General features: G+C 44.6%; 2 protein-coding genes across 4 annotated transcripts in view; one reads left to right on the top strand and one right to left on the bottom strand.

Moving 5' to 3' along the window:
- The window catches only part of tfb1m (transcription factor B1, mitochondrial), a 33,250-nt gene that overhangs the window by 4,294 nt on the left and 7,246 nt on the right, over window positions 1–21,710 (bottom strand). For all 3 annotated transcript variants that reach the window (XM_088626611.1, XM_088626613.1, XM_088626612.1), the window contains exon 7: window positions 34–161. In XM_088626611.1, the coding sequence (XP_088482737.1) occupies window positions 34–161 (128 nt within the window). The remainder of the gene's footprint in view (window positions 1–33; window positions 162–21,710) is intronic.
- Window positions 158–10,150, top strand: LOC148675352 (claudin-20-like). Its single transcript, XM_088626614.1, has 3 exons — window positions 158–1,076; window positions 8,197–8,244; window positions 8,710–10,150. Exon 3 carries the CDS (start codon window positions 8,816–8,818, stop codon window positions 9,500–9,502), a length of 687 nt encoding a protein of 228 aa, XP_088482740.1. The 5' UTR covers window positions 158–1,076; window positions 8,197–8,244; window positions 8,710–8,815; the 3' UTR covers window positions 9,503–10,150.

Below are 21,710 nucleotides of genomic sequence, written 5' to 3'. Positions count from 1 at the left end.
TCAAAAGGCTCTGATGGAAACACCACAGCTTACTCGATTCCTCGCCGGCAGTGTTTCCTTCGGAACTGAAAGACGTTCCTGACGACTTTTTCCACCAGTTTGAAGGGCTGGCCGATCTGGGGCTGAACCAGAGGGGTGAAGTGAACCACCCCGACATCCACCTGCCGAGACACGCGAGGGGTTAAAGGCACGTGGGACGAGAGGGCTGCGGGAGAGATGACGCAGCACGATGTGAACCGAGTTCAGGTTGCCACAGTAACACCTGGGAAGAAGGACCTTAAAAACAACCTCTTCAAAAACAGAATATTTAATAAGCCCCTGCGTCCGCGTACAATGCAGTTCAGGAGCACTGTTCCCTGAAAGAAGCCTTAAAGGGATGCAGCTGACACCCAAATAATTCATTCTAAAAGCTTTCAGTGCAGATCACTGTCCTCAAGATTTACCTCCAATGAAAATCTGCATAATGTCAGAGCCAGAGAGGACTGGCCAAACTGCTTTCTGCTGTAACTTTTAGACCGAGAGCTTTGCTTTAGCTCCATTTAACTGCAGCACCACAGTTCTCTATCATCGCTAAGCGGATATGACAAACTGTTGAAGTGATCGTGCTATCCCCTACACAAGCCGGCTCTTCCCCTCCTGTTCTGTCCTGCCTGCTAGCGACATTTTTGTTGCCCTGTTTTACAGAATGGGACTGCGCATGAAGCCATGGAAATGGGGAAACAAAAGACTCAAGATTAGCTTTTCTTCCTGTCTTGAAGAATTCTGTGGCCACGCTAGCTGATGTGAGCAGTACAGTATATACCAGGCTTTCAAGGATAATCAGAACAGACCCTCCAGATTACACCTCCAGCACAGCATGCCGCCGACAAGCATGCTGAGGCACGAAACAGCCAGTGAAGCTCATGGAATGGGCAACACAGCCTGAGTTCACCTGGTAATCATCACTCCTGCATCTCTGCCAACTTCATCAGAAGGCGCGCTCGAGAGGACTGACTTCAGAGACTGCCCAGAGCTGCCCAGGAGGGGGACGAATCTCGCTCAGCTGCAACGTGCTTTCGAAACAGAATCGGCATTAGGTAAGAAAGCCGAAGAACGGGTTATATATTTGCTCAAGAGGGGAAACGCATGAAAACCGCTCAGTAAAATGTAAACTGCATGGCTTACTGAAGGGATTTTCTCATAGTCAAGTCTGCTTGTTTCTGAAGTGAAGCCACTGAACGCAATATTGCTGGAGGAACACAGTTCGGTGGTATAACTTAAACTGAAAAACAGCTAAGGCTTAGTAAACACTTTGGTAAATTCAAATATGGTAAATATGACCAACTTTGATGAACCCTCTTCCCCCAAGATTAGCTTATACTTGAAGAACCTTCCACATAAATGAATATTTATGCTGATTATTTTGAAAGACTTTAAAGCAGAGGTAAACAAGATAGCTTTTGCAATTAGGTCTTAACCTTGCAGTTTTTTTTAACCCAGGAATTAAATTTAGCATTTAGCTCATTGTATTGACATAAAGAGGAGGTTCTTCTTAAGTGTAGTTGTTCAATGTTATCATATCTTGTAAAGTTAATAACAAAAGAAATTAAAATCACTAGGCTGGCCTAGGAACATACTAAGTCACTTTTTTTTTCTTCCAAAATATAGTAATACAGTACTAAAGATGATGTAATGAACATTCTGTTGTAATTATTTTCCTCACTCTGTAACAGGAAAGCTATTACTTAGAAACATAAAATGCAAATTCTTAATTTCTTCCATTTTTAACATTAAGATTGTAAAATGCTTTTTGACGTTCCAAATTACCTTATTACAATTTCAGACTAAGAAACTGAACATCAGAACATCATTCTTTACACAGTTATATTATATTTATGTATATGCTCTAAGTAAAACATATTAAAAAGGGAACAACTGTGTCTACTGGAGATTTCCAATTATTAAAAAAGAGGTTTTATAGCCTTACATGACCAAATCTTTAAAAAGGGAAAAGCACAAACATAACCCTTAATGATTACCAGGTGAAATCTGTTTTCTAAACTACTTTGTGGAAAAACTATTTATTAAAACCCCATAAAAATTCTTTGGCTATCTGGCTTTTTAAATATACAATTTGTATTTTCTTTTAACAAATTACCTTAATTTATTATAACATGTATGTTAAATTTATTGTATGTCTTCATACAATTCTAACATCAGTTACATTTCTCAAATATTAGTGTGATTTTTCAAATGGTCTGAAAACAATGTGGAAAAAAATATTTATACTATGTACAGCAATAAAACCTAGGGTTGCATTATATTATTTTTAACTCATATTCATACAAGTAGTAGTAGACTAGTGCTTACCTTAGAGCTTACAAGTTGTCAGAAATAAGAGCCTGTCTTTCTGTTACACCAATGGCCTTTCAAAAAGATATTCAAAGTTCATTTATTTACATGTGGCCTCTGCCTTATGTTTAAATAGCAACCCTCCAGGGTAGAGAGTGGTATTCTGTTCTCAAACCTGGGAAAATGCCTTTCAAATTAAATATTAAAAATATTATGCAGGAACAGATACAAAATTGTACGTATTCCGTCAAAGAGGGGAAAAAAGACAATCACAAAATCACCTGTCACTGGGAGGACTTGTTGATAGTCTGCCTACCATAATCTGATAATCTTTGGTTATCCATAAGGCCTTTGCAACCACTCTCCGTAAGAACAGAAAAAACTGCAAACTGCTCACGTTAGGCCCAGCCCTGCAAAAAGTCTTAGAACAGGTGGGTCATACCACTAGGCACCACAAATATTTTCCGAGAAGTTGTCTGAATTGCGCTTAATCAATTAATTCATTCCACTCGTTTTGGATTGTTTTCTATAATAGGTCTGCTTAATTTAGTTTCACATAACATATTCCAAAATGTGTTCAATGAGTCATCAAAGTGTTTTGTTCAAATACAGCCTCTTAAGAGTTATTTGCAAAAAAAGTGTTCAATATTTCTAGTGGATGATCACAAAAGAGTTGGGACGGAAATCCACTGGTATTTATAGTGTTTGATAGGAACGACTTAATGAAAAATATGCTGATGGAAAGCCCACGAATCCAATTTAACAAAACTGCCAGGTCCTGTTTACATGAACGTTATCAACTAACCTGACAATCTGCAATGATTATGAGGATCAGTAAGATCCCTGTCAACAATAGTCTGAGGCAGATGGTTCAGGCTGGATCCAGCAAGAGCCTCGGACAAAATCCCAGGGTGCCCCCGTCTGCACCCTGAACCAAAGTGGGGCGTCAGCTGAGCCAGGAGAAACTGGAAAGCAGCTGAGACTGATGGCATCATTCAGAGGGACGTCTAAAACCTTGAGAGGAATGGAAGGAGGTGGCCAACTCTTCACTACCGTGCACAGGACAGGCTCCCTGGCGAGGAGCTCTCGGCCATCGAAGGCGGTGGCCTTCCATGGGCTCAGAAAACCACCAGGCGGACTGGGCAGCTGCTGACCTCTCTCTCTTGGCTATGCCAGCAAACGTACGGAGCCGCTCACACCTTCGCATGCAGTAGCACCATCATTGTCACCGGGCAACCAAGAGAGGAGAACCGGAACTGCGACGAGCAGGTCCTGCCTCTCACAACCCACCAGAATCAGGACCGGCCTGGCTCCCATGACATGGTCCGGTGACGCATCCTTCCCAGCTGGCCCTCCAACCCACTGTCAAGTGGGGAAGCGGAGTCTGCATCACCTACATGATGCTTCCGCATCGCCAGCCGCTGGAGGGTGTGACAAAGCAGGCTGCCTCGTGGCTATACCAGCGATATCCCGGATGCATCTTCACACGAGTCTGTCTGGGCTGACAGCACTTCTCTCTCGGCCCAAGTGCACGTGCTGACTTTGGACTACATTGTAAACCGCTAAAGGAACAAGAAAAAGGTTTATTCCATGCTGCAAAGAGAAGAAGGAAAACACGACGTTTCGGCTGGAGAGCCTTCTTCGGGTGTCCACAACCGAAATGCGTTTTGTTTCTTCTCTTTTCAGCATTGCATAAACCTATTACTTGTTGCTTTGCAGCCTACGCATGCTGACGCAGCTGCCCACCAGAACTACATTATAAACTGCTGGCCAGGATGGAACTCAACTTGTGTTCACCTGAACACAGCCCCGAACCAGCCTTGACACCGCATGTCTTATTGCCCACTGATATTACAGTGATGTGACAAAAAGTACACCCTCTTAAGATTCTATTGTTTTACAAATTAAGACATATTTGACCTTCACATAGTCCTTACAAAGCCCTAACAGTAGATAAACCTAACCTCATGTGACAGATAACACACACACATTTTATCTTGTCATTATTTATTAAACAATAAAATCAGCCAACATTCAGTTGCCTTGTGTGAAAAAGTAAGTGTGGAACCTCCTTTAGCAGCAATGACTTGAAGGAAACATTTCCTGTGAGACGTTATCAGTCTCTCACATCGCCTGGGAGAAGTTCTGGCCCACTCCTCCTTACAAAACTGCTTCAGCGCGGTGAAGTTTGAGGGTATGTGTTTATGCACATCTCTTTAGGCCTCACCTCAGCATCTCAACTGGGTCGAGGTCTGGAATTTGATTTGGCCATTCCAAAAAACCTGATTCTTGAGGAACATCTTCAAGACAAAATGTACCATATGGTGCACCTGGTCACCTAAAATAGCTTTGAATTCCTTGGCTGTAATTCTACCATGTAGAGTAATAATTCACCACCATGTTTAATAGTTGGGAACAGGCAATGTGGATTGAAGTCTTCCTTCAGATTTCTCCAAACATATAAACCATTCATGATGTAGCAAAAGACCACTCATCAGACCAGTACTTTCTTCCACTGCTCAGAAGTCCAGGTTTTGTACTCACTACAACAGGTTATATGGTGTTGCGCATTGGTTTGGGGTATAAGATACTTCAGACTGGCAGCCCCACCATAACTTTTAGCTTAGTGAAGTTCACGATGTAAACCTGCAATTTGGGCAACAACTATCTCACCAAACTCTGTTAGATCTCTCCTATTGCTCAGAAACTCCCAAATAAAAAGTGATGATTTCAAAATGCCTTTTATAGCAGAAACATATTGATGATTAGCATTGGAATGAATATGAAACACTGGTAAAATCTGTTTCATTTGCAGTTTAGATACTTCAAAATACGAATCCTTATTTGTTGTTTTGCCAAGCCCCTGTATACTGTATATAATGACCATATCATACTAGGAACAAGAATAAAAATGGACACAGGTGACAAGTTAAAGTGGAAAATTGCTTTCCCCATATATGACTGAAGCATCTTCTCACCCCTTGTGCAACAGTAGATTCTATGTGGGATATTCACAGTTCTTTTGTCCTGATTAGCACTGTGGAAAATGAAAATAACACTGAAGCTAACAAACATTGTCTTCTGCTGGGATCTACAGACGTAGGGAGTTATTGGGGGTTAAAAATAATTATTTAAGGCAAGGCCTCTGATGAGTATTAATTGATCAGGTTCTTCTACCAAATTGTAAGAAGCAGTGATCTACTTAAAATACATGTAATATGGGGAAAATATTTGGAAGAAAAAAAATTACTCTGGGGAAAAAATAATTGCGATGGCAGAGCTTGGTTTCATCCCCTCGTCTCTCCTTCTCGAGCTGACTCGGTAAACTCAGAAAGCCAGACCACATTTACCTCCTATAAACAGCACCCTTTTCGCCGCTTCCTTAAAACAAGTGAATGAAGAGCCGTGTTCCAAATATGAAAATGCTGCAAACCTACATGCACTGAGGTGGAATACATTAAACTGTAACAATACCTTCAAAGGACGACCCGCATTAATTCCGCTTTTGAAAGAGGCACTTAAAAAAAAAAAGAGTAGGCAGTTACCAATAAAGAACAGCATCTCTTGCTGGAGGTTGCAACGCCTCATATCTCGCACTTCCCACGCTCCGCAAGCTGCCCGAGGCACGGATACGAGCCCGATGCACGAGCGGAATCCGACATCGTCGAGCCCTGCTCCGAAAGGGGAAGACGCAGAAAGCAGGGCTACAAGTTTCGGATCTGTCCCATCTTGCTCAGGGACATTTAAGGCCGGGGGCGACCACCAGTGACAAGTGGTGGTGCTTCTCCGGGTGAGCTAGAGAGAAACCCTACGTGCTGTTGTGTCCATCAGGTATATAAAAGCCCTACATCTCCTCTCCTCTCCCCTTCACAGCTGATGTTGAGCGCCGGATTACAGCAACATCCCCAGAATTAAGCCAACAGTACCACTAACCCGCCGGCATAACGACAAAGGAACAATCTGCTGTAAGCGTGGTTTTTTTTTTTAGAAAGTCTGTTGTAGCACCTCTTGTGTGTCTCTGAAAACCTTGCTGCTAGATGAATTCCTTCTCTCTCGTTACCAGCCAATACACAAGCTCCTGAAACACAGCACTGGTAGCAGAAATACTTCCTAACAGAAAGATCACATTTATACACAAGATTGGATTATGAAGGACATGAGGCATTGTGGTGATGGTCTCCTTCAGGTTTTTATGCCTTACCACTAAGGACTGGAAGTGAACGTGCAGCACCTTGTTCATCACCTTTTTAGGAGGTATTTTAGGGAGGCATACAGAACTTGCTCCCAGGAAAGTGTAGATCAACTGCAAGTATTGAGTACTGGTACAGCAGTACAAATGACTATTCAAAGACCTGGAGGAAAAATGTTTGCACAAATAGCTAGATTTTAATAAGTATTACATATTGATTTCTGATTTGCACAAAATTACAACAAACATGAAGATAAAAGTTAAGACCCTAAAACTTGTAAAAAGGATGAAAGTGTCCACATTAAAAACTTTCATTTCTGTGAACAAAAAGGTTAGGAATAGAAATTGTTAGCACTCTTAAGACTTTCACTGGAAAGCCGGCTGTGGTTCAGTCAGTGTCAATAGGATGCATTGTTTACCGAAGCCCTAAGAGAAAGGAACAAAACAGTAATGTGTAATAGCATCGTACCTCACCACAAATCACAGTCTAACACATCTGGGTTCCCTTGGCACCTGGTACATGCAATTTTCCATTTTTCAGAACTAAAAGCAGGTTTCAGGAACCAGTTGCTGAAGTCGAAACTGCAGCTGTGAACGAGCTTCATGTCCCAACCAGAATGTGACCAAGCACAAAGCTCAGAAACAGCCAACCCGACGCACTACTGGTGTACCAATTCAAGTTGAGACAGAGACAGAGACAGAGACAGAGACAGAGACAGAGACAGAGACAGAGACAGAGACAGAGACAGAGACAGAGACAGAGACACAGACACAGTACCCGTGCTGGGCTGCGCGAGGAACACAAGCTGCTGGTGTGCACTCCTCTGGCTCTGCTCTTTCACTCACAAAAGGGCCTGGCTCCCTTCCCCCGCTGGAGAAGGGTCGCGCCTGGCAAACGTGGCAAGGGAAGGATCCGGAAGCAGGGTCTTGAGCCCTGGACGTCCCAGAAAGCGCGTCAGTGCCCACTCCCTGTAACCAGCACGGCCTGGCCTAAGCAGCGGGATATTCTCATTTCCTGCACCCCCTTAAAGGACCACCCGTGCACATCAAAGGAAAAGACAGACCTTATCCTGCTAAGACCTGAGGCTCCTGAACACCTGCCTGGTAATTAATGAGGAGTCAGACGACCGCAAACAGAGTCCCAGGAATAGGTGCCTACCCTTCCTTCATACAAGTGTGGCAGCTGAAGAGATTATGGCATTTACAGCACTTTAGTGTTACATAGTCCAGGGGAAAAAAAAATCTTTTGCCCATTAAATTTAATCTTAGCATTAAAAAAAGCTTATTTTGGTAATATCCTGAGGTACTGTTCTTTTTAATAGCCAAGCTGACAGCATAATTTATGTAATAGTTTCTTTAAAACTTAGTATGGTAAGTAGTAAATCAAGAAACGGCTTTGGCATCACTACCAATTGTTTTCTCTTGCACGTTAAATTGACGTTTAATTCTTTACAACCTTAGAACAAGAAAATACAGCCTTTTGTGTCAGCCAATAGGCTATAGTGACGTATAGCCCTTTTACAGCACTGAAAAGGAAATAACCCTAATTTAAAAGCACAAAGCGGCCATGTGCAGTACCATAACTGGAATCTCTTCTAGCTGTACGGTTGCTAAGGAAATTAGTGACATGAATGATCTGTACTGCTAAATCACCCCCTCATCCTTTTTGTATTTAGAAATCACTGCAGATAACCTGACCCATGGGACTCTACACCAGTCAAGAGGTAAGAATTTGAACATTTTCTTCTTCGAAGATGTAAACTGTTCAGATAATGCCAGGATGAATAAAATACACTTTTTTTCATACTTTGTTGAAAAACAGCCAGAGGAAATCTCTGTCCCACGTCAAAGTTTGCACAGGATTGTATTGAGAGAGCCCAGTTTTTATTCACAAGAGGGCTTTGGAAATGCCACTAACTTACAACTCAACAGGATACTGCACCTTTAAGCAGAAATTTTACCAGGAACCCGTTTATCCTAAGGAGTACCAGTTCTATTCAGCCTGAACGCAGGGAAGATGCAGACAAACCAAGAAAGCACGCACACACAAAATTCTCTACTCCCTTTCAGTACCGGCGGCGCAGAGGAGTGTCTCTGAGCCGCGCCGTCTTCAATCTTTGCCGGCGAAAAGGTTTTTTTTTTCCCTCTTTATTTCAACTTGCACAATTCTCCTTCCCCCCGTCGCGCAGCCCGCCGGAGCCTAGGCTGAGGAGCTATCGGCCGCTGTCATCAGCGGAGAGAGAGAGAGAGAGGGGGGGGAGCCGGCCGGCCGACGCAAGGTGAGGGCGCAGGAGGATGGCGTCCGCGGGCATGCAGGTCTTTGCCTTCATCCTGGCGCTGCTGGGACTCTTCGGGGCTACTGTGGCCACCCTGCTGCCCAACTGGAAGGTGAGCGCCGACATGGGCTCCAACATCATCACGGCCATTTCCCAGATGCAGGGGCTGTGGATGGACTGCACCTGGTACAGCACGGGGATGTTCAGCTGCACGCTCAAGTACTCGGTGCTGTCCCTGCCCGCCTACCTGCAGACGGCCCGCACCGCCATGGTGCTGTCCTGCGTCCTGGCGGCTCTGGGGATCTGCCTGTCCTCCCTGGGGCTGAAGTGCACCCGCTGGGGGGGCGGGAGGCAAGCCAAGGGGCACACGGCCATCGCCGGGGGGGCGTGCCTCCTCCTGGCGGGACTCCTGTGCCTGGTCCCCGCCTCCTGGTTCACCAACGAGGTCATCGCCAGCTTCCGCGACTCCGCCGTGCCGGAGAGTAACAAGTTCGAGCCCGGGGGAGCCGTCTACGTCTCTTTCATGTCCGCGGGGTTCCTCTTCGTCGGGGGGGCCGTCTTCTGCACGTCCTGCGCCGGGAAGCAGCAGGGACCTCGGATCTCTTCTCCGAACAAGCCGCCGCCGCCGCCGCAGCACCAGCAGTGCTGTTCAGTCTCACAACCTCTAGATAATAAGGCTGGCTACAGCCTGCAGGACTACGTGTGATTTCCAGCGCGAGGCAGCTGGTAGCTGGGGCTGCCTGCACTGGATCGGCAAGGCAAGGAGAATGTGGGAGGAGGGCAATTACTGGCAGTTTTTTCTCTTTTTTTTTTTACACCAGAAGCACAAGCGTCTTAGGTATTCCCCAGAGCAGCGCAGAGGAACAATCGGATTCCGAATACAGAGCGAACAGGCAAGCGCTCGAACGGAAACGCACTGCAGGGCAGACAAACTCTAAATATTACATGCGAGTGCTGGTAATGAATATTGAGTTAAGGGTTTATTAGAAATTGATAAGCCCTCTCTCTAGCAAGAATGTATTTCTCACATACAGTAGGTTCTGAGCTTAGAAGCAATTACTTAGCCGATAACTACCATTTAGCGATGCATTATTTCAGTAAACAGGCAATATGTGTAAAAAAAATGCAATATGTACCATTCATAGCCAGCTTGGAATGTTTTACCATCTGCAAGAAAATACTTCTTTATATGACAGGATGCTTATTATTCTACCTAAGCATGCTATCCGCAGCATTTGAAAAACGCAGCAGAATGACTGATTTCAGTCAAGCATGAGCTTGGAAAACGTGTGTCTAAAAAAGTTGCAGTAAATTATCCAGATGAAACTCTTGGGCAGATGGGGGGGGGGGGGGGTTATTCAGGGGTTATTTTTTAACTTGAACAGTCGAGCGAAACCTCTCTTACTGACACAACAAAGCTGGGCAATTATGTCCCCCTGCCTCACATGAATCCAAACAAAAACAGGCTCTCTGCGAGAGCTCATTTATTCCACGCACATCCGCGCGTGCGTTTCACTCGTGGCTTTTCACTGCCATGGTTACAGAATTCTTTGCCCAGACATCTATATTGTGGGGCATAAATGCCGGAGGGGCCGTCGCCCCCCACAATCAAGAGCTAACATCTGCCACCTTCACAGACACGGCTGAGCGGCCCCGCGGCTGGAAACAATAGCCTCTCGACAGGACGGCGGACGCCAGGCCGGCCGCGGCCGGTCGGTGGTCCCCCGCCTGTGGAAATCAAGAGGCTTCGCAGAAGCCAGACGTGCGGACTCCGTGAGGAAAGTCAAACAAGTCGTTTTCCTCCTTACAGACTTCCTTCAGCTGGTTTTACTTATTTGGCAAAAAAAAAAAAAACTAAAACCCAAAACGTGCTGCTGCTGATGTCTCCTACGAAAACAGGTTTTTAAAAAAAAAATTAAGAAAAGGAGTTTGATTAAAAAAACGTGTCACTTTTAAAAAATGAAAATCTGCGATGAAAGCATTCATACAACACCCATTCTGACACGGTTTCTTAGGGAATTTGTTTATACTTAGCCAGCGGATGATCTAATGGAAATGTCACCTAGGATATTTGCCCAGACCTCGGGAGTTTTGTAATGGAATGACATTTCTCTGCAGGAAATGGTATGGAAATCTTCCTTTTGTGTCAGAGATATTATAGTATTAGAACTGTATTTAATTCCACGCTGGAAAAAAAAGAAAGAGACGCAATGTTTTGGCTGTGGAGCCTTCTTCAGGTGCACCTCAAGAAGGCTCCACAGCCAAAACATTGCGTCTCTTTTCTTTCCAGCGCGGAATAAACCTTCACCTGCTCCTTTGCAGCCGATGAAGCTCCCTACCTGTATATAATACAACTATTTACATCAGTTTAACGCTGCACTGGCCTGAAGCAGCCTACCACTACCACATTCCCCTTCATTCGTTTTTCTACCTGCTTCAACCAGTTCAGGGTCACAGGGGAGCCGGAGCCTATCCTGGCAAGCAATAAGCACAAGGTGGGGTCCACCCTGAAGCCCACAGCAGGGCAAACACACCAGGCACAGTCTTCACAGAAGCCAATTAGCCTACCAGCATGCCTTTGGCCTGTGGGTGGAAATCAGGGCACCTATAATAATAATAATTGCTTACACTTATATAGCGCTTTTCTGGACACTCCACTCAAAGCGCTTTACAGGTAATGGGGACTCCCCTCCACCACTACCAATGTGCAGCCCCACCTGTATGATGTGACAGCAGGCATAGTGCGCCAGAACGCTCACCACACATCAGCTATCAGTGGGGAGGAGAGCAGAGTAATGTAGCCAATTCATAGAGGGGGATTATTAGGAGGCCATGATTGGTAAGGGCCAATTGGAAATTTGGCCAGGACACCGGGGTTACACCCCTACTCTTTTCGAGAAGCGCCCTGGGATTTTTAATGACCACAGAGAGTCAGGACCTCGGTTTTACGTCTCATCCGAAGGACGGCGCCTGTTTACAGTATAGTGTTCCCGTCACTACACTGGGGCATTAGGACCCACATGGACCGCAGGGTGAGCGCCCCCTGCTGGCCACTCTAACACCTCCTCCTAGAGGACACCCACATGAACACAAAGAGATCCTCACAGTTAGCGCCCCAGGAATTGAACCCACGGCTCCAGGGCTCCAGGGCTACAATGCTAGCCACTGCGCCATCATCCACCCCAAAACACACGCCCAACGTACACAAAACAACGCTAAAACAACCTTAGAAGGATATTCTTTGCGTCTGAACAGAAAAGAAAGCCTCACTAGCAAGAATAAAAGACCGTATTCATTAAAAAAGGGTGCCGACAAGACTACATACCATCTGCTTTATCTAACACATCGCCGACGATATAAATCCCGGGAGGTCGGAGGCACAATGAAAAGCAAGGGTACCACACCATCGGAGGCAAGGACAGGGCCTGCTTAGGAAGCGCAAGGTCGAATTTTAATATCCGCGCTGGTCATCGCATACAAAACCGCTGCACTTCTGCTAATGGCGATGGTCCACAAACCAGACCAGGAGACAGATATTGATTTAGCGTATTTTAAATGATTGACTTGAAACACAACAAAGCTATGGGATTGGTCGTTTTGGTAGAACCATTATGTACAGGATCTGGAATGTGAACCAATAGCAGAAGCCAAAAGAGCACATATATAGACTCATATTGTGAACAGCACAATGGAACTGACAGCTTTTGTGTGCATGTATGTATTAGCTGTTGAGCGTATGACAATCCATTAGACAGCAATAACGTTGACAAAGAGTAAGAATGTAATTACAGAATGAATTCTGTAACAGTCCTGTCCTACTACCAAACATGTTTTGCAGCATTAAATTGTCATTACACTGCTTATTCAATTGTACAACTTCCCAAGCTCCCAAGAAATGTAATTTATGACTATACTGAATTCACTTGCCCTGCAGTCTAAGCCAGAAAAGAAAGTGTTACAGAACTAAAGGCAGGAAGGCGTGAAGGATCCCATGAATATATTAACGAAGTGCCAATATTTTAATCCATCTCCTGGAGAAAGCAGAGATAAATGATCCTGAGTTAAATATGTGCTTAGGTTGGTCTCAGGGGTTGTACAATGTCTGATTCTTTATTTTTTCCATTTCGATACACTGTGCAAAGCACATTTATTACGTTAGCACAGGTTCACAGTGTTTTCATGTTTTGTCAAGGGGAACTGCACCTAAGAGGCATTTTTTACAAAGAAACATTTTCCTATCTTCTTTAAAAGAAGACCAGTGATTTTCACCTTTAACAAGGTATCATAAATGGACATATTTGTAAGTGAATAAGTTCTCCTCATAACACTTGATCATTTTGCACACAGCGTAACTTTGTCAATTTTCTTGCGAACATCTTTGAAAAGGGGAAAAATGAAAGTAAGCAGTTAAGAACCCACTTAACAATTTGCAACATTTCAGCACAAAATGTCACTCCTTCATTTCAACCAGCGAATACGGCTGATGACTAGACCTGTGAAAAGGGTTAATGGATTATAATTATTACAGAGCCCTGTTGCGTTAAAATGTGCATCCCCCAGAGACATTAATGTAGTTCTCGTTTTCAGAGATGCTTAGTTACGGGTAGCTTTCAGTGTGTACGCTGGCATCGGATGCTGCATGATGCTTAAGGCAGAGCTGCTTGATGCTGTTGTGTTAGTGTGTGCTGGACTTTGTGCTTGGTCTTGTGTCCCACACACACACTACTTTTGGATCAAAGGTGTTTGCTTTTATGCTGCGGGTATCTGTAATATCAGCTAAAGTCTAATTCCTGTCGATCTTTTATCAAAGGATTGCATCATTAATGCTTTTTTTCCCGCTGTGTAGACAGGTATATTTTCCTAATAAATTATTTTGCGGAACAGCATGTGGCTTTAAATTCCTGTCCAAGCTTACTGATTTATATTCCAAGAATACACTGATCTCCTGCCAACAAAAACAACAAAACAAGAAATGCGTTTTATAGAAGCTCATTATTCTCTGCAACTAGATGTTTGCAGCATTTAGTTCTCTGGCAAAATCTGAGTCCAGTTCATTTGTTCCAGCAAGGCTAAACCGCTTGTTCTCTTAGGTGGTCCTTTCCCGTACCGAAGCAATGTAAATGAACAGCATTTAGATGGTTCTTTCAACCAAAAGGACCCCCAAAGCGCTTTAAATACAGGGGCTGACCTATGTCATCCTCTGCCGAAATACAGCTCTTACCTGGGTGACACAGCAGCTCAGGTAAATAAGTGAGACACTGTGTCACCAAGAGATTTAAGAGGAATTTTATGAGGGGGGACTTCAGGTAGGCTAGATTGGGAAAGCCCAGGGTAACAGTGGAGATGCACTTAGCCGGGACACTGGGGCGAACACGCCTGTTCTTCGTCTTTAATGACCCAGCCGTCGGGACCTCAGTATGATGTCTCATTCAAAGGAAGACACTCCCTACAGTGCGGTGTCCCTGGTGTCAAGGACAAGAATAAGCAAACTAGTGTACTTTTAAGAGGGAAACAGATCACATCATCAACACGTACTTTTTGTATATTAACAATAAAGCAAGCTTTATATACAAGTTTCATATTCAAATCCTTACGTATGCTGCAGTCTCCTCTTTTCTGTAATGTGTCTTATGCAAATGATTCTCTTTACCAATATAAAATTTAATATGCATGCTGACGCAGCTACCCACCTAAAATTTATGAACACACTCTTTGAGATCTGGCCTCCTCTGAGTATTAAGACAATTTAACAGGAAAATAATAACAATTAATTAAGAGTTACGTGACACCAGCAGAAGGCTCAACAGCTGAAACAGAAACATGTTTCTTCTACTTTTCATTGTGGAATTAACCTCTAACTTGTTCCTTTTTTATAAGTTCATTTCAAGTAACTCTAAGCATTGCACAAAGGTGCACACAGAAAAAAGCACTAATCCAATAAAACCAACAGTAAAACTCATTTACGCATTAAAATGCTGTGAAAACATTGCCCTTTTACTATGTTTTATGTAACAATTAGGCAGAGTGATTATTGGATTTGTACGCTAGAGAAACACATGCACTGGTCTTCATGCAAGAAGGCTCTATTGCCCATTGTACAGAGCCTGGTCTACAACACAGGACGAAAGCCTAACCCACTAGACCTTAGAATATGGGGCATGAAAAAAAAGTTCTGATTTGTTGGGGTCTCTAAGACCTGATTTGTTCGGTGATAAAATCTCTCCAGTTAAAATCAGGTTGCTGATCTAAGCAGTTCTGGCTTGGCCAGTAGGTAGTGCTGAACTTGTGAGCAGGAAAACAAAGCCCACTCTAAACTTCACAGTGGGGGCACACTGTGAAATTTACAAGTCTGGCTGAAAAAAAGGGCGAAATCAAAGGGAGACAAATTCCTGAACCTTTTACTGTGTTTAGGTCATTAGGGTTTATGATTCTAAGTCTGAAATCCTAAATGTGTTGATCATGATTTAGAAGACAATCTTCTTCTTACACAACAGGCCCTAATTAGAAAAATAACACTGTGTTCCAGGTCTGACTCCAGGGTATATGTATGCATCTCTAACACAGTTCAGTGTTGGGGCTTCTCAGGATGTTACAATCCAGAACACCATTTTCCCATTCAAACCCTACAGGTTTTAATAGAAATAAAAACCCACTATATATGTCCACTAGTACACGTTCTTCAACAACAACAAAAAAAACTCAATCCCGTCTATATATTGAAAATATGAGGAAGGCTAGACACAAGAGGAGGCCATTTGGCCTAACCTAAGCTGAGGATCTCAGCCGTTTCTTGAAGGAAACCAGGGTGTCGACTTCAACATTGACTCGCGAGTTTGTTTCACACTCCCACCACCCTTCAGGTAAAGCAACGCCTTCTGTTCCAGTTTTAAATGCATTTCCCCAAAACTCCCTCTTGAGTCCTCTGGTCTATGAGCCACTGTAGAGCCTGAAGGCCATAGGACTGACTTGGGTTTGTCATTCTGGATGCGGGAATCAAGTCCCCACTAATTCACCTTGTAGACCGTTTTTAATGACGTGAGTACATGCGGTAAACTCAGAAGAAGCTACAGTAAGGCAACAGCTGGCCAATGTATCCCAGAGCCAATATGTCAGGGTGAAATCTGTCTTTTCGGCTCTCTACACAAACCATCCCATAGGTCTAATTCGTAGTGCGGGATGTTCATTCACATGTGAGTGGCTCATTCACACACGCCTCTCCAGATGTACATATTATTCCAGAGCAAACTTTAAAGCACGCTTTCTAAGGGGGTGCCTTTCATAATGACCGAAGCTGTTTTCATTACAAAAGTCATCATTCTTTAAACCGTCCAACTACCGGAGCTCCTGTTCCCCAAAACAAGAACGTCTGAATTAATTATCAAACAATTATCGGTCACTGTTAACAGGAGCGATTACATTGTAAAATGAAAACTATTGAGAGAATCAGCATTACACAAAGAATGAAAAGATACGCCGATACACTGCAGATCAAAGCAGTTCCTTGTGGGCAAATTTTTGCATTGCTGCACCTTCGTGTATTTAACCCACATTCTCCTCTGCCTTCTTTCAAGGGCTGCACCTTTGAAATCGCTGCGATTGCTGTCATGTCTAATCACAGCTGTTAGCTTAGATGCACGAGGAGCTTGGATGTAAACTGAGGCTTCGCAGGACCGAACGCCTGCGTGTGGGGTTAATCTGCCGTGGAAGAAGACACAGAAAAGCTCTTTCTCATCTTTGCAAGCTCAGTCAGTTTGTCGGCACTACAATAAACCAATAAGTGTTAAAAAAGGAATCTTCCTCAAAGAAAAAATGAAAGAGTATTGTCAAAAAGCTAACATGAATTAATGTGACTATCAGACTAGTAAAGCACACTTGTTAAGGATGCAGGGATAAAGCCATTCAAAATGCACTTAAATCTGGTATATATTTTTTAAAATAGTGGAAGATTTTTCATTCATAATGCACATTGCACTCTATCAAAAGCAGTATTTCATATAATTTTGTAGGTTTTCATCCACCTATCCTTTAGCAGAAACCAACTTAAAATTGGTATCTATTCTGGAAGCACAAGGTGCATGACGGGACTACACTCTGGACAAGCTGCCAGTCCACTGCAGGGCACAAGCAGCGACACTTGAGAGACGTCAGCTAGGCTAAGCAGCAGGTTTCTGGCCGGCAGGACGAAAACGGAGCACCTGGAGAAAGCTCCTGCAGGCACAGAGGGAACATGCGGACTCCACACAGACGGCACCCCAACCAAATGTCAAACCCAAGACCGAAAAAACTGAGGCTGCAGCACAAACTGCCAGGCCACTGTATCACACTCCTTCTTGAGTAATATTGAAATATCATCCAATATTCCACTTGCCAGCAGCCATATCACCCTGCCACAAGTGGTAACCCCCTGCTCAGCAGGTGTGAGCCTGGCCACTACCAGGATGGGAGGCCTCCTGGGAAAAACTAAGGTTGCAGCAGGTTGCCAGCAGGTTGCGCTCACCCTGCGGTCTATGTGGGTCCTAATACCCCAGTATAGTGACGGGGACACTATACTGTAAACAGGCGCCGTCCTTCGGATGAGACGTAAAACCGAGGTCCTGACTCTCTGTGGTCATTAAAAATCTCAGGGCGTTTCTCAAAAAGAGTAGGGGTCTTGGCCAAATTTCTTATTGGTCTTTGTCCACCAGTCATGACCTCCTAATAATCCCCCCATCTATGAACTGGCTTCATCACTCTGCTCTCCTCCCCACTGAGAGCTGGTGTGTGGGGAGTGTACTGGTGCACTATGGCTGGCGATGCATCATCCACGTGGGGCTGCACACTGGTGGTGGTGGAGGGGATCCCCATTACCTGTAAAGCCCTTTGAGTGGAGTGTCCAGAAAAGCGCTATATAAGCGTAAGCAATTATTATGATTATCACTTACAATATACAGTGCTGTCTTTTAAAGAAAATCACTGCACCATTTAGATGGACCAGATATGAACCCCAGTTTTTGTCTTACAGTCTGGTTTAGAATAACCTTGATATACAGTATCACTAGAAACCTCTCTGCAGTTCCTCTCTGCTGCAGAAACAATAACCCAGTCTTGTCAAGTCAGCAGTAGCTATCTGTAGCAGGTAGGAGAAAAATCCCAAAATATCAAATCCTGACAGCTCAGAAGAAAATCTTGAGTCCGACTTTATAATTTACCCACATACAGCTGCTTATTATTATTTCTGGGTTTTAGAAAACCTGAAGGCGCGACTTCAGAAAACAGCAGTACAGGACTGGATTTCTCTCCTATTTCTGCAGGGGCAGCTGCAGAGAAGGGACGAGGGCTGTCAGTGATCTGAGAGGGAGTGAAACCTGAAGTGTTTGTCATAAAAAAAAGTCTGGGGAATCATGTATCACAAACATTATCACAACCTTTACAGAGAGGCAAAATAGAGAATACCCCATTGCCTACCTACCGTAACCCTAATCCTGCCCAGCTCCACTACCTAATAATAATTGCTTACACTTACAGTACTGTATATGGCACTTTTTCTGGACACTCCACTCAAAGTGCTTTACAGGTAATGGAGACTCCCCTCCACCACCACGTGTGTAGCACCACCTGGATGATGCGATGGCAGCCAAAGTGCACCAGTACTCTCACCACACATTAGCTATCAGTGGGGAGGAGAACAGATTGGTGAAGCCAATTAAGAGATGGGGATTATTAGGAGGCTGTGATTGGTAAAAGCCAATGTGAAATTTGGCCAGGACAAACTTCCGGGGTAACACCCCTACTCTTTTCGAGAAATGCCCTGGGATTTTTAATGAACACAGAAAGTCAGGACCTTGGTTTTACATCTCATTCAAAGAATGGTGCCTTTTTTACAGTATAGTGTCCCCGTCACTATACTGGGGCATTAGGACCCACACAGACTGCAGAGTGAGCGCCCCCTGCTGGCCTCACTAACACCTCTTCCAGCAGCAACCTTAGTTTTTCCAGGAGGTCTCCCATCCAGGTACTGACCAGGCTCACACCTGCTGAGCTTCAGTGGGCTGCCAGATGTGAGTTGTAGGGCGATATAGCCACAACCCCAAATTATTTTCAGCACAACTCTGTTTTACATCCTACTGAAATTAAAAGGTCTGGCACAGGAATGTTTCAAGGATATTGAGGTAAGTACTGTAAAAAGACCAATAGCATCATTATACTTCTGAAAAAGTCTAACACCTAGCTTTCAGATGTTGCACGTAATCTAAAGAAATCCAAAGGTGGCATTTGAAAATTCCTGCTGGTCCATACTGTAGAATTCCAGAGATAACACTTAGCAAATGCAGGGAACAGAATCTCAGGAGTGTAAATTACATTGACTTGCACTATAAAAAGAAAGAAAACCAGGTAAATTAACTACAGTGCAAACACATTCTGAAAATTAACTATCAATGGAAACACATGCATAGTTCACTCATAGCCTTAGGGGCAAATGAAACCCATGATTTAGAAACATCTGACAGGACAGCTAATCACTGCAGACAGAAGACTCCAAGGGCAATCAGTGTTACTCGTGGTGACATAATGAATTACAGGAAAGGAATAACTGGAAATGAAAAGCAATGCTTGCTAGTATGTGCAAGGCATTCAAAAGCCTCCAAGGCATTCACAAAGTCAACCCTAAAAAAACTTCAGGATCAACAGTGAAACATAACCAAAGGACTCGCATGCAAACTCAAGGCAAGCACATTTAAAACTGAGAACCGGAGGCATTACTTTACACAAAGGGTTGGGGGAGGCTGCAGAAGTCTACCCAGACATGCTGTCAAAACCGATACCCTGCTTATCTCACTAAGTTACTAAAAACCCAACAAGCTAGAAAGGCTGAACACAAACCTTTTATGTTGCGGGTTTGGAGAAACAAGTGACAGATACGTTCAGATTGGACGAACTGAAAATGCTGTTTGAATGCCACAAAACATAATAGATGTGTCCGGCGGACATCGGTCATCTAATTTTCTGTGCGGAAGTGTTACTTTGCTGACTTCTAAACGCCTCCAGTTCCGAAAGCAGCAGAAAACCATTTTTGCCCCCCACTCCTAACTTCTAGGAACTGTTACGCTTGGGGAAAACGCATCTTATCTCCCTTCCCTCACTCTCGATAAAATACCACATCTGTCCCCTCCCCTCCCCTAACTCAGACACTTCAGGACAATGCAACTGCCTGTTTCGATTCAGTAATGTTTAGCAGATCTGTGCAGCCAAAACTGTATTTTAGCTGTACCTTCATGTGCTACTGTCTGTACTGTATTGCGCCCAATTTAATTTGGACAATTGTTCTTTGCTTCATGGTTTGCTAACAGGTTGGAAATAAGTTGAGCAGGAATTGAAGAACCAGTAATTGAAGCAGTTTAAAAGTCAAGATGCAGAAGGGCCTGCGCAGACCGAATGACAAAGTGGTCAGGTTCCGCAGCTGATAGATGGGCCGGGTTCACTTTGGAAAACAGGTGCATCAGCAAGACAAAGAGTTTATGCAGCTAAAGGAACTGTCTGCTGGAGGAGGCCAGCGAGAAGGGGAACGCAGACAATGGGCAGCCCCGCTTGCAGAGTTTCCATGCTCAGGCTCTTTCCAGTGCCGTCCAGTCACATAACACACTCCTCCTCCTCCCTGCACTCCTGACAGGAGTTGACAAGGCGGCGGATTCCTGTGGGTGACGGCCGTGCGGGAATTCAGCTGGCACCTCCGCTCCCTCGATAAGAGCGCGCTTCTTTTTCCGGCTGAAAGGACGCAGAGACACACCGGCGAAAACCGCCAACACCCCCTACCCCACCGGACAAGCCTCCCCGACTCCAAGCGCTCATGGCCGGGACCTCGCAGCTCCTGCCCGGGTTCCCGGTTCGATTCCGGCCTGGTCACCTTCTGTGGGGGGGTCTGTATGAGCTCCCTGAGGCCATGCCGGCTTTGTCCGGGTGCTCCTAGTTTCCTACCACAGTCCTACCAAGACCGGCTGTCTGGGTTAACCGCCGCTTTCACCCACCTTGCGCAGGCCTGTGGGCCCCACCCGGGCAGAGCACACTGGGAACTGGTATTTGACCAAGTGCCTTCTGACAGTGCATGGACGGATATCGGGGTTGCCTTTTATTTATTGTGATCCTCCACCCATAAGTCCATTTTCTAACCGCTCCTTCCAACTCAGGGTGGCGGGGGGGCCGCTGGACGGGACGCCAGCCCACCACAGGGCCCACACACGCACATCACAGAGCCCCGAGGTTGCAGATCCTAACAGGGCCTGAGTAAGCAAGCACGCCCCTGTTCACGGGCTGCTGGATCCTTTATGCCCCACACTCACCCCAGCTCTTTCCACAGATGATCACCAGGGCTGCAGGCTAGCAAGCAGGACGGACACAGCTCTACTGCCACACCAGGCCTTTTGTGTTGGAGGGAAACTGCAGTCCCAGCTTCTCAGACCGGTTATGAAGTCTCGGAAACAAATGAAATTAATTGGCAGTATTGCACAATTTCATAAAATTCTGAATTGAGCACAGAATGGTGAACTTCGGAAAGTAATGTAAATCGCCCGTGTTGTCACAAACCCCTGGTCCCACCACAGACTCACCCAGCTTGTCGCTCAACCAGTTACAATTGAACATTTACCTGTGGCTCAATCAATTCTCTCACTACTGACTCAGTGAAATGACAAAGGCAGATGACTGTTATCCTGGACCTATCACGAATAATTAATCAAAATGACACCAAAAAACATGTATATATGACATTTTTAAGAACATGCATTTGTCCTAATAGTGAAAAAGTTTCTTTTGGTGCTCAGTACATATGAGCAACTGCAAACACCTACCTATGGACATATTTTTAGTTCGGCACTGGAGCAAAATTAACTGAATGAGACAACTCTCTTGTACGTGCAAACCACATCATACTATTGTAATTT

Source organism: Lepisosteus platostomus, chromosome 3, assembly GCF_059453375.1.
Source record: "Lepisosteus platostomus isolate fLepPlt1 chromosome 3, fLepPlt1.hap1, whole genome shotgun sequence".
NCBI classification, from domain to species: Eukaryota; Metazoa; Chordata; class Actinopteri; order Semionotiformes; family Lepisosteidae; genus Lepisosteus; species Lepisosteus platostomus.
This window is presented reverse-complemented; position numbering and strand designations above follow the sequence as displayed.